This window comes from Lytechinus pictus, chromosome 9 (assembly GCF_037042905.1).
Source record: "Lytechinus pictus isolate F3 Inbred chromosome 9, Lp3.0, whole genome shotgun sequence".
NCBI classification, from domain to species: Eukaryota; Metazoa; Echinodermata; class Echinoidea; order Temnopleuroida; family Toxopneustidae; genus Lytechinus; species Lytechinus pictus.
In genome coordinates, this window is record NC_087253.1 from 20,377,314 (window position 1) to 20,390,789 (window position 13,476).

Here is a 13,476-nt window from a genome sequence, read left to right on the forward strand (position 1 = left end):
ATTGTATTGTGTTTGTTATGTAATGAAAATTGTATTGTATACGAATGTTATGAATGCAGAAGTACATGTAAACAATAAATCAAATAAATCAAATCAAATTAACTTTGGGGGCATATATTCAGTATAATGACAATAGAATGATACCAAAAGTTGCATTTACATGTATTTGTTCACATCATGATGAGCTGGAAAAGGCAAAAGGGTTTGAAGGGTGATTGACCATTATTCTGTGAACTATTGCACATTTTCGTATACATGTACATATATATAGTTGTGCTCAAAGGTCAGTGAACCCCACCACAAAATGCACTCCTTCATGCCGAGTGTTGAGTGTATACAACAACACTACAATGTTCGTCAAGCCTAGAGAAACAGACTTGATTAAATGTAATATTTTATTGCCTGCCTTCACAATTAACTATCCACATGTAAAACATAACAGAACTTAAGACTTTCTGGTGGGGTTCCCAGATTTTTTAGCACCACTGTACTCGTAGCATGTGGACATGTCATGAACTGCACATAAATAACTGTTAACTCGACAATTTAGCATGCAACTAGGGGCGGATCCAGGATATTCCAAGGGAGGGGGGACACTAGTGCTAGAACGGCATATTTACATTACAAATTTTGATTGTGCCTCTCAAAGGGGGGGAGGGCACGGGCTGGCTGTGCACCCCCCCCCCTCCCTGGATCAGCTAGTGCATGCAACTATACATGTAGATGTACATGTGTACATTCAAGAACAGGAAAATAAATATTGCAACTGCAAGATGCAAAGAGTTCATGCATTCATTTTATATTTATTCTTGTCTGATCCAAAGTAAACAGGATTTAAAACCGCTGTCAATGACTGACTAACATGTGATAATACATGACCTTTATGCACTTCTGTAGATAACACAATTGTCATGCACTCATCGTAGTTTGTATTTGCGATGCAGTGCTTTGATTGGTAAGTCATCAAGGACACATACCGCCTCCCCTTGGGAATTCAAATTCAAATCACAGTTTTCGAGTGAGCGTGTGAAAGGTCCGATGATTCTAAAAACGAATTGCAATCATCATTACAATGATGATTCAAGATTCACGTGCGAAAAGGCCCTAAATGAGTGAGTTTAATGAAGAGGTACAAATTCGACTTCAATTTCAGTTCAAATTTTATTTGCAATTCAAATAAAATTTGAATCGCAAATCTTATTGCAAGAAGATGGGGCCCCAAGGCGACATACAGTATGAACTGGACAGTGAGAGCCCTTTTTTTCTTTTGAGGGAGAGAGGGGGAGGTGGGTGGTGGCTCTCCAAAAGTTACGAAAGGCTTTAACAGATTAATTGTAATGAATAGTGAAATGGGATGGATGAAGCCTTTGATTTGGCCTTCATTGGTTGATTGAGGTTAAATGACACAAGCAACACAATGTATCATATAAATCTCTGAGTATTAATTTGTAAAGTTTGGTTTTAAATGGTACATGTACATGTAGGATACTCAGAAAAAATCCTGACAAAAACAGAATTCAAAGGCTGTGAATATGAACAATAAATAATGATGATAATAAAAAGATTAAAATATAAAAGCAAACATTCATGATGGGCCCCATCTTACAAAGAGGTGCGATTGATCCGATCAACCACAACTATGGAAAGCCAGCAACTTCAACATCTAAAATACATGTTCAAAATATTTTCAACATAGGATACATACTCATACATTTATTGTAGCCTTGACAATTCAGTGTATTTTTCTTTGTTTACAAGTGACTTTGTGCAAATTTCCTGAAGAAAAAATTATGACAATGATGGATTTCCATATATTTGAGGTTGATCGAATCAATTGTAATTCTTTGTAAGGACGGGTCTCGGTAAAACTGACCTGTCTGCCACCAGTGATCAATTATCGGGACATTGAAAACATCTCGGCACCAATGGAGCGATTCCCGGTCAAAGATCTCCCCAGCAACATACAATATTCTAAATCTACAAACATAAAGGATGCAAAACTAAAATTACCATCTTCATTTAATCCAAATGCATGCCTTTTTATAGTCAGAATTATAATGACAATGATAGCAGAACCAAAACTTATATTGGTGGCCAGTAGGTCCAAAAGAATTAATTAATGCTTGTTAGTTTGAGTCATATTGGAAATGCTAAACTGAGGTTAATATTGCCAAAACTTTTTTTTTTCATACATCGCTTCTCCACATAGGAGCTGGATTGATCCTCTTCAGCCAAATTAATGCCAGTAAAAATAAAGCAGAATTGTGTTGACAATGCTAACGGAAGCTAGTTTCAGTTCAGTTTCAGTTTGGTTTATTTTTCATATCTCACAAAATATCAAATACAATGTAACGTCCATCAAAAGATAGTAAATCATTAGTAACAAATCATTCAATACATCGCCATTATTCATGATAAATAAGACAAATGTTATACAATCAAACATTCAGATTGGAGACAGATATATCAATAAGATGAGGGTATGAAGGGCCAACTATTAAAAAAGCATAGGAAGCTTTAATATGGTGTTGATAGCTTCATGGCAATCATTTCTCTTTCTTGTAAATCTAAATTTTAGATATATATCTAGGCATGATTGTTACCTACTAGCAAGAAGTGGTCAATCATTATTTACTTCATGAATATTTCTTTTTTATCCAAAATTTTATATTTCTTCTCCATATGAGGGGATAAGCCCTCTTCAACCAAGTGGCTGGTCTTCTGAGGAGTCCAAAACGGCAATTACGCAAATATTCAATAAAATTTTGGATAAAAAGAAATATTCATGAAGTAAATAATGATTGACCACTTCTTGCTAGTAGGTAACAAACATGCCTAGATATATATCTAAAATTTAGATTTACAAGAGAAATATATGATTGCCATGAAGCTATCAATACCATAAGCTTCCTATTGAAAAGTTACATTTATAGTGTTTCTTGGCTCGTTTTATTTTGAGATAGAGCTGGGCAATAGACACAGTGTCACCTGATTGATTGATTACATGATGTATTTTCCTTAATATATTAACTCACTGTGGTGCTATCACACATTTATTTGGATTACATTTATGGTCTCTTGTACTACAATGACATGCAAAAGAATAGTTGCATAACAAAAACAAGGCAAATTTAAAAACAAACAAAAATACCCAACTTGAAAAATAGAAATCATATTTTACACTACACACAATCCATAATCTGTAGTGAAACAAAATGCTCAGGGGTCGGGTGTTGCATTTTTTAAAGCCTTTATTTATTATTTGTTGTCTTGAAGGACCAGAGGACCCAGGGGTGGTATTCTGGAACACTGTCATAACTTTTGTCATAAATTTTGTCATTTCTCTCCGAGATGTGACACCGCTATGATTGTCACAAATCCGTATTCTGAACATTGTCTTTTCCCTGTCATATCTGTCAAAGTTCCCGCCCATCTTTTCGGAAGCAAACCAATCAAAATCATCTCTAGTTCCCAGTGGGAGCCCTTCTAGCCAATAGGAAGGCCCCGTGGCAGGTAGGGCGTATCCCCAAAACAGTTGCTGGCATCGCGCAACTATGCATATATTGATGCGCTTAATTACAAAGAGAGACAGGGAGCTTTGAAGGATTTTAGAGGAGAAGTAGAAAAAGAAGGAAAACAGAGAAAAAAGGAGGAATAAATATGTAGGGCCTAACTAATTGTAGCATGAAAAAATAATTTTGAAAATTGTCATGGATGATGAGTGAAACTAATACCACAATCTAATCTAAATAATATCATTATTTGCTTGACATTTAGTCGGCAGGGTATCGGCATATTTGGTACTAAAAGATATGACAAAATTTATGACTGCTACCCCCGTGTCATAACTTTTGTCATATCTTTTGCTTGTATAAAAGGATTAGGCGCATTTAAAGCCGCATATTTTTGGTGCGCACTAAAGAGAAGAGACAAAATTTATGACAATTTTTGGGACAAAAGTAATGACATCAACCAGAATACCGATTTTGTCATATCTCTGAGAAAAGATAAAATATGGAGAAAAGACAATGTTCAGAATACGGCCCCAGGGCTCCAAACAGAGGTCAGGGTCCCATAACACAAAAGCGATTAATTGTACACTTGATTTTCATGATTATTAACTGTATATTGGAATCAATGCAATCAATCATAAACAATGTACTATAAATGCTATAAAGCTTCGTGTCATGAACCTCTGGGACAGTTTCATAAAAGTTTGTCACCAATGACGTAACTGTCAGCTCTAAAAAATTTAGAGAAATCCAACTGGCTAAGTAGCACTAGTCTCTTGACCGTTCTATGGCAACTGTGAGACTGTTACCATGGTAACTGTAAGAAAATGACATCTTGCCAGTGCTGACATCTTTCGTGAAACCGCACCCTGGGGCCAGTTTCATAAAGTCTGTTATAATAACAAGTTTCCAATAACAGTTTAAAGCTACTGAAGTCATTCAATTTAATTGGCTGACAGTTTACTTGTTACAGAAATGGTGAACATGTTATTATAACAGCTCTATATGAAACAATACCCTGTGCAGATGGAAATGCCATTAGACTTTATTCTTCTGGGACACTCGAGATAAAACATTTCCTGATATATGCGTATTTCCTGATATATGCTTATGTGCATTGTATGTAACCTCTGTTCCCTCGGCTTTCCTTCCTTTCTTTATAAAGGTACACTTCAGATATTAAAAGTTGCTCACTTTTCGCAGTTTCATTTTGTTCATATTAATTTTGAATTAATCATTCACATGTAAAAAACAAATACCCAAGAATGGCCTGCAGTATTTATGATATCAGTATTAGTTTCTTGTCAACAGAATCTAAAAGTCATTGTCCAGATTTCATCCAAAATGCTTCAAATATCCTTTCATATTTCAATTATCACCAATTTTGTGATGTCATCACAAATCATGCTGGTTAAATGTAATACCTATATAAGTTTAATAGCCCTGACCTACTTTCAACTTACTTATCTCTTGAATATTTTTTAGCAAGGGCAGCCTCTGGGTCTTCCTTGATGATGGCTCTAAGAGCCGTTGGAGCAGTGAACATGGACACCACGTCATGCTGGTTCAGAACCCTGAAGAAAGCTCCAGGATCGGGTGTACCGACTGGTTTACCCTGAGGGAGAGAAAGAGTGTAATAAAGAGAGTAAATAAATTGCCTGACTTTTGTTCAATTCTTGAATTTTCAGGAAGGAAATGAGTTATACAGCATTTATAGTGACATCCGATGACCTACCCAAGATCAGTCTTATGCACAAGGACTAACTAATATCTCTCATTCTCTCTCTCTCCATTATTTACCCCACTGGTGTACAGGTGGGGGATAAGGGTTGGGGGATGGGGATGGTTGGAGCATGGCCCCCAAAAAAATTTCACCACCCAGAAAAAGGGGAAAAAAACACAAGATCATGGAAGAAAAAAAGGGTGAAATAGGAAATTTCTTTCTGAATAGGTCAAATGTCAAAAATGTTGCTTGCTCGCTTCACTCGCAGTTTTGTAGAAATTTTGCCCCATTGGCCATGTCTGGCCCTTACAAAATGTTTCCTCATTTTATATATGCAAATGATAGATAATAGTTGGGTTCCTATATAAGAGCGGGGCGTAGCCTAGTAATGTCCTACGATCCAGACAAGATCTCATGCAGCCCATCAGAGCAAATCTTTTGCTACCCACCCCCCTCCTCTCCCTCCTCCGTCCCCCTCCCCTTTCCATCTTCCACCCTCTCTCTCTGTCATTTACCTCATAGATAATAGTTGGGTTCCTATACAGGAGCGGATCTATATGTATGTAGGAGTAGACCATAGCATATATAGGAATGTCCTACGATCCAGCAAAGATCCAATACAGCCCACCATATCTAATCTCTCTCTCCCCACCACCTCCCTCTTCCTGCCCTTCCTTCCTCTCTCTCTCTCCCTCCCACTCTCTCTCTCCCTACTATTTACCTCATAGATAATAGTTGGGTTCCTATGCAGAAGCGGAGCGTAACATATATAGGAATGTCCTACGATCCAGCCAAGATCCGATGCGGCCCACCAGATCAAATCTCTCGCTCCCCACCCAGGGCACCCCCTCCCCTCTCTATCTCTCTGTTATTTACCTCATAGATAATAGTTGGGTTCCTATGGAGGAGCGGAGCGTAACATATATAGGAATGTCCTAGGATCCAGCCCAGATCCGATGCAGCCCACCAGATCAAATCTCTCGCTCCCTACCCAGGCCACCCCCTCCCCTCTATCTCCCTCTCTCTTTCCCTACTATTTACCTCATAGATAATAGTTGGGTTCCTATGCAGGAGCAGTGCGTAGCATATATAGGAATGTCCTACGATCCAGCCAAGATCCTATGCAGCCCACCAGATCACATCTCTCGCTCCCCACCCAGGCCACCCCCTCCCCTCTCTATCTCTCTGTTATTTACCTCATAGATAATAGTTGGGTTCCTATGCAGGAGCGGAGCGTAACATATATAGGAATGTCCTACGATCAACGTTCTCGCTACCACGCGTCACGGTTGGCGGGCGCCGCCAAGCCTGAAAATTTTCAGGGCAAATCCGCCAACCCTGAACTTCCCCGACAACCGTGGCCGACAACTGTAAAGCAGGCCTAGATCTACACAAAAACTGAATAATATATAAAAAAATAATCTGCTTTTCAGATCCTAAAATAAACATGTCGATTATTTCGTCCACGATTTCTTCCCGGGATTTCTTTGACTCACTCACTACTACTAGTGCGCTATATACGATACGACCTCGACTCGAGGCCCAATCTCTTTTGTGGGAAGCGCGAAGATGTTTACCTCGCATTTGCGTATCGCATTGCTCACATTATTTACGTCTTTAAAATGGTAGTAAATACGCTCAAAAACAAGTGAGGGGAGAGGGGTGTCGTGGGTTATTGGCTTGGGCAATGTAATTTAGATTATTACGAATTTCAGTTGATATTGTCACTTATTATGTCAAAAATAAAGTGTGTCAAAATTACTATCAAAATTCGATCGAAATATAGTTTCATCTCGTCCCAGGCCCCAGCCTTTATAGCTACATCTACATGAATTCATTGAATGCATTTCTGATGACACTGCCGTAGAGCGAATTGAGAAAAACTATTCAAAGATCACGTTAATAATGACAAAGCCAATGGAATGGATTGATATAATGTCCAACTCATTTACTTACATCAAAATGATTTATTCACATTTAAATTCCGATTTTACTCCATTATTTCCAAAGTCTTGATCTCTACGTCGATCTTTTGAAACTGTTGATTAATTTCGCGACGGCGTGTCTACCAAGTTCTGTGCCACTGCACTCGCGCCGGTCACATTCATAATACAAATCGCACATGGCATCAAAATCCTTGATCCGGGGATCCGATAGTCTTCCAAAATTAGATGGGATCCAAAACTAATTTAATTTGATTTTTTTCATATATTCATTGAATCTGTTATAATTTTCATAATTAATAATCTTTATCAATATTATTCACATTTTTTATCATTACGACTCTTTTTTTTAATGTGAGTTATACGTACAGTGTATTTTCATTTGCATTGTTCTTTATTACTCTTTGCCTGCCAATTAAATAATGAGCGCACCTGTCGCGGGCCTGAGAAATGTTTTTAGTCATCACAGTGAATGCTTTATGAATTTGTTGTACAATTGCTTAACTACGATTTAAAACAAAATATCATTTGAAATTAATTTGTGTAAAGGGAAAAAAGAGAATGGGGGTGGCCGTGGGCAATGTAGATGAAAATGATGGGATGTTTGTGACTTTGTGGGGAGGGGATTAAGTTCGTAGCGAATGAAATTAATATTCATGTATGGATGTGTCTACTGTGATTGTGGCTGCATAATCTTTATGGCGATTGGAAAATCCACCTTGGGTCGGGAGAGGTACGTGATTCAATAGATTTCGATAGAAGTACACATTCAACAAAGTGGAATTGGCAATTCATTCACAGATATTCGTTTCAAGTACGAATTATTGAAGTTGATATGTGTGAACGTTTTAGAGGATATCGGATATGTATATCGTTTTTTCACGCCCACAATGAGTTGCTAGTATAATTTGAATATCGTTGGATGAATTTTTCAAGTTCACTTATGTCTTTATGTTTTATATCGGAATTGTGCTTTTATTATATATGAGTTATATCTTGGCAACGTCGTTAGCCTAATTCTGCGAGTGGATGATATTTATGAAATGAGTTGGAATGTGAACGAGACGCCCCAAAGCCGATGGCACGTGATCTAATTAGTATTCACTTTCTGGGTTGAGCCAATCATTGTGCTTGAAAACGGGTTTCCCCGAATTCCCGCCCTTGGAATGTGTCCCACGTGTGTGACCTGTTAACCTGTTGTTTAGAGTGCGAATCAGCTGATTTCGTGACCTCAAAAACTCTTCATGGTGTTTACGCTGGATGGGGGCTATAAAATTAAGAAGATCTTTCTCTTTTATTCATTTTTAATAAACTGTTCGTGATTTTCAAACTACACCTATAGTGATATTGTGATGCAATTTATTGAATCACGTACCTCGATCATCCCACTCATGGTGCAAGAAAATATTTTTTAAATTCACCAAAATATACATGTAAGAAAGATTATTCGGCCGTCATCATCGGTAGAAGTATAGACAAGTCTATAAAAATGTATTCGCTTCGAATATTGACTTCTTCACCAATCCCACACACACGATCTCAACATCCCCTTGTCATTGTCCACGCCACGACCCCTCCCCTATCGCTCTCTCCCTTCGACCATCCTACAACCCCACCCCTCTTCCTCTCTTTCACACACGCTGTATTTGTAGGCCTACATAATGTATTATGTAAAAATAGAAATCTTATTTCCTGTCAATTAACCTATACTTTCAAAACATTTTAAATCGCAGTTAAGAAAAACAAATTCGTAATATTAGAGTATAATGAATGACTAAAAATATTTCTCACGCTCGTGATGAGCACAGCACATTCATTATTTTATAGGTGAGTAACGAACAATACAAAGGAACACAGCAATAATTGACAGTGATAAAAGAATCTCGATTGGAAATTATTATAAACATCATCAACAGAAGTCTTATGAGAGTTATAGTTTCAGTGAGTATCGAATAAACCAAACAAAAAAAACATGCAAATTATATAAGTTGGGGACCCCGTCTCATGAATACCGATGCCCATTATTTGGAAGCCTCGGAAGAAAACTTCCGAGGCTTCCAAATAATACCTCGGTCACATTTGCTCTACGGCGAGTCGAAAACAGCCGTTTTATTCATTTTTATTCAAACCACGGTAACCACCTATGGTACAAAAAATGTTAAAACGGCTGTTTTCGACTCGCCGTACGGCCGCCGTAGAACAAATGAGACCGAGGTGTAAAGTCGGAACAATCTTTGGATTTAGTAAGGGCGTGACGCAGCGCAAGCTCAAAGGGCTACGCATGCGGTCCGTAGATGCAGTCGGTCATTGACATAAGAAACAACACGCATTCACAAAATTAATCGCACTTTCTAAGGATATGTAGCGATATCGATCTGAACATTGGAAAGTATGGAGTTAATTTATCGATGTAAATAGTCTATAAACTGTAAGTATAAAATGAGATTGACTTCAATTTTTAAGTTATCAGTAATTGCCTTTCTGCTTCAATCGCAATTCGCGCAACCGTTACGGCTGTGTGGCCGGAGAAGCATTAAATAGACATAAAATGTGGTGCATTTAGCAGCAATCTAAGCTCGTCGATATTGATATTTTCGATAGCTACCGCGCTTTGCGCGGGAGGGGGGACACCCCCCTCCCGAACCCTCCCCCCGTGCGTGCTTCGCACGCACCGAGGCCGCTGCGCGGCTTGCGTCGCTTCGCGCCGCCAAGCGTCAGAGTGAACCTGGCGAGAACGTTGCCTACGATCCAGCCAAGATCCGATGGAGCCCACCAGATCAAATCTCTTGCTCCCTACCCAGGCCACCCCTTCCCCTCTATCTCCCTCTCTCTCTCCCTACTATTTACCTCATAGATAATAGTTGGGTTCCTATGCAGGAGCGGAGCGTAACATATATAGGAATGTCCTACGATCCAGCCCAGATCCGATGCAGCCCACCATACTTCGCCCGGTTCCATGCCATAGAGATGTTTCATGGTCCAATACAGGGTCACCACATAGCCCCCTGTCGGCCTCATTGGCGCCTACAATCAATGATAATAATAATAATAATTGATTGTTATTAATCATGATAGTGTTGTGTTGGGATCGTTCATATCTTAGTTGGGAGCATCAATGACCAGACAGGAACAATCGATGTAAAATTCAATCAAGAAACTTTATTAATAATCAGTCTTCAGCAATATTACATGTAGAGTTGAAAAGCGTATCACAACGTACGTCGATGTAGATCTTAACTCTGTGATGATCTTAACTTATCTAACCTCCACCCTTGGGTGTACACTCAATATATATTCAAGCTTCTACATAAATTATAATCCAAGTGTTTGGGTATAGGACAAAAGGGGGGTTTGATTATTGGGAAGGGGAAGGCAGTTCTTTGTTCTATGATTAGGGGTTGTTTGAACTATTAACAATAAGGGTTTTTATTGGCGTGGATTAAATAAATGAATAAGGGTTCTGAGAAGGGGGTATGGACATAAAAAGGGATGGTTCTGAGAAGGGGTATTTTACATTATGATGTCTAGGCTATATGTATGTATTGATTTATACAATCACTACATTACATCCCCTTTCTTTGGAAAATTGAGGCTCCCCTCCATGTGGAAAAAAATCAAAGAAAGCAAAATCAGAGGAATAAATACCCTGGGGTTAATTAACTATATACATTATAAAGTGAATACAGAGAAATAGAAAAGAAAACGATAAATGAAACATTTGATCATTGTTCCATTTCCTCTTACGCTCATTCTCTCTCCCAAACAAATACTTCAAACATTTATACATATATACAATAAATTCATATTAAATGATTAGCATAAATCATTCCATAATTGTGGTATTACGATAAAAATAGACATAATGCTAACCCTTCTCAAAATTCAAAACATAAATCTCAATTTCTGTTCAGAAACCAGTGCACATTATGCACTTAAACTAAACAAAATAATAATAAATTGTGCAGACTTATGCACATAAAAGACAAAGTAAAAATGAAGAGAATTGTAAAAACTAGAATAACAATTCAAGTATCAATAACAATAATTAGTATATGTTTCAAATATTCTTATTACTAGCCAAGGCAATTCAGCAATGGATAACAACTCTTTTCACAATATAAGTTAAACAAATCTGGTATCAGTTAAGGTTAAAGGTATAAATACCACTGAACTGTATATGTAATAGTTTATTAACAATATATAAGCTAAGTTAGTTAGTGTGTCTATCTTTTTACTGCTATCGACCATTAATGTATAAATTCTCATCATACTCTGATGATAAACGAAATCAAAGATACAAATGTGATATTCCAACATGATTATATATAAGAAAAACAGGTGCGCTCTAGGCATTGAAAGTGTGTCTATGCTTAAATAGGCCTAATTATACTGCATACGAAGCATTAACATAGAAACTCGAGTCACTAACAACCTAACCTGTCATGAATTTCCTTTTATAATCATATTAAATGAAAAAAAAGTTTAACAAGTAAATTCAAACTTGTTCAGTACCACTTAACAAGAGTATATTCAAACCCTGTTATGTCATCATATTGATGAACTTTGATATATAACTTTATGTTCATGAACAAATGCATTTTAACATGTGTTCAATTCGACACAACAATAAAACATACCTTCATCAAGATTTTGACTACTAATTGCTATACGGGTCTTCTTCAAACCATTATGAGTTATAACATTATCTAGGAAGTAAACTCTTCCAGGAATAACAAAGGTACAATATATCTATAAAATTACAATAGGGTATACACTATTGTAAAGAGATTAAAGCTTACACATACAAAGACTTGTAAAATCTTGCTGGGGACCCTGTTATTGGTATTTGTCTATTAGTCAATATGTCATTAATTAAATCGTCCGTGCCTCTATACAAATCGACATTCCACCAAAATCTAACTTGTTTGGTGGTGTTATTAAAGCTTTGGTCAAATGAGGTCAGTAATTGTAAATGTCCATTCTTAAAACGTCCTCTATGAAGAGTCATGTTCTTATCAATGGGGGCATTCATAAGCATTTCAAACTGTCTTTCCAGGTCGGTCTTTGTCAAAGGTCTGGGGGCAGCTATCCCATTGTTGTCCGCTATTGCATGCAAGTAATCTGAATCATTGATTGGGCCTGATAGCTGGGTACACATAACTTGCTCAGCATTGAACTCTGGAAGTTTCTCATCATTCTCATTGATGAAGTGATGTCACCAAAGTAGTTTATGTACACTTCACAATAATATAATACAAATCAACCAATTTCTGAGCGGTGGGCGTCCTCATCATAGGGAAATGTGCTTCTATTTTCACTTCAAATTCCGAAGTATATTTTTGTAATAGGATTACGCACCATATCTTCTATATGAGTTTCACTCCTAATTTGCTCTGATAATATCTTAATGGTTATTTCAAGTGTATTCAAACTTGATAAATTTCATGTTATACACAAAGCGGCGAAATACTAAAAGAAAATAATAAAAACCAAAATAAAAACGTATTTCTTGACACACAAGGCCTATGTGTAGTCCAGTTTCATTTATCACTGGAAATTGCTTTGCTTTACATGTTAATGTTAACCAATTACATCGTCATGATTTCGATTGAAATATAAAACATTTTTGCTTCGTATTATCATCTACCTTGATTACATCACATCTGCAACGTTGTTTGAGAAATGATGGAACATCATGTTGCATTAATTTGGTAAATCCTTATTTAGCTCGATATTCCTTGGAATTATCAATATCAGTGGCTTCAACTTAAGTCATAAAGGATAATTAAGAATATGGTTAGAAAGGTCAGTGTTTGTCGAATTTGGAATGTTGTTCTTACAAAGGTGAACGCAGTATAGGATAAAGATGATGTTATCATCACAAATTAGACAAATTATGAACCATGAAAATACAATTATCATGTAACAAAAAAAAAATAAATTTAGTCGCTCTCTCACACTTTCATTCATTAGTGGAACAACAAAGAAAATGGTTTCACTTACCAATCAGAAATGAAGGAGATGTCTTCTAACAGTAATTAAAATAGAGTATAAGAAATAGCACAGTATTTAAAGTAATGTCCAGTGTTTTTATATATATTAATTCAGGGAAAGTCAGTCGTTCATTCCATATAGTTCGGGATTTATATTGTCGTAGCATAGAGTTGGACATGATGATGGTCGGCGTCGTGGTGTTGACGATGGTCTTGTCATGCTTCCAGTTGTCATTTATGTTTCCATTGATGTCCTTGTCCTATTGTCCATCTGTCTGTTTTGTCCTTCTACTCTTCCGTCTGTA

At 37.2% G+C, this 13,476-nt stretch overlaps 1 protein-coding gene across 2 annotated transcripts in view; it reads right to left on the reverse strand.

The window, feature by feature from the left end:
* LOC129268142 (acyl-CoA synthetase short-chain family member 3, mitochondrial-like) overlaps positions 1 to 13,476 on the reverse strand; it is a 69,594-nt gene that overhangs the window by 26,494 nt on the left and 29,624 nt on the right. For both annotated transcript variants that reach the window (XM_064104898.1, XM_064104897.1), the window contains 3 exons: positions 10,026 to 10,202; positions 4,976 to 5,127; positions 1,874 to 1,977 (listed from right to left, as the gene is read on the reverse strand). In XM_064104898.1, the coding sequence (XP_063960968.1) occupies positions 1,874 to 1,977; positions 4,976 to 5,127; positions 10,026 to 10,202 (433 nt within the window). The remainder of the gene's footprint in view (positions 1 to 1,873; positions 1,978 to 4,975; positions 5,128 to 10,025; positions 10,203 to 13,476) is intronic.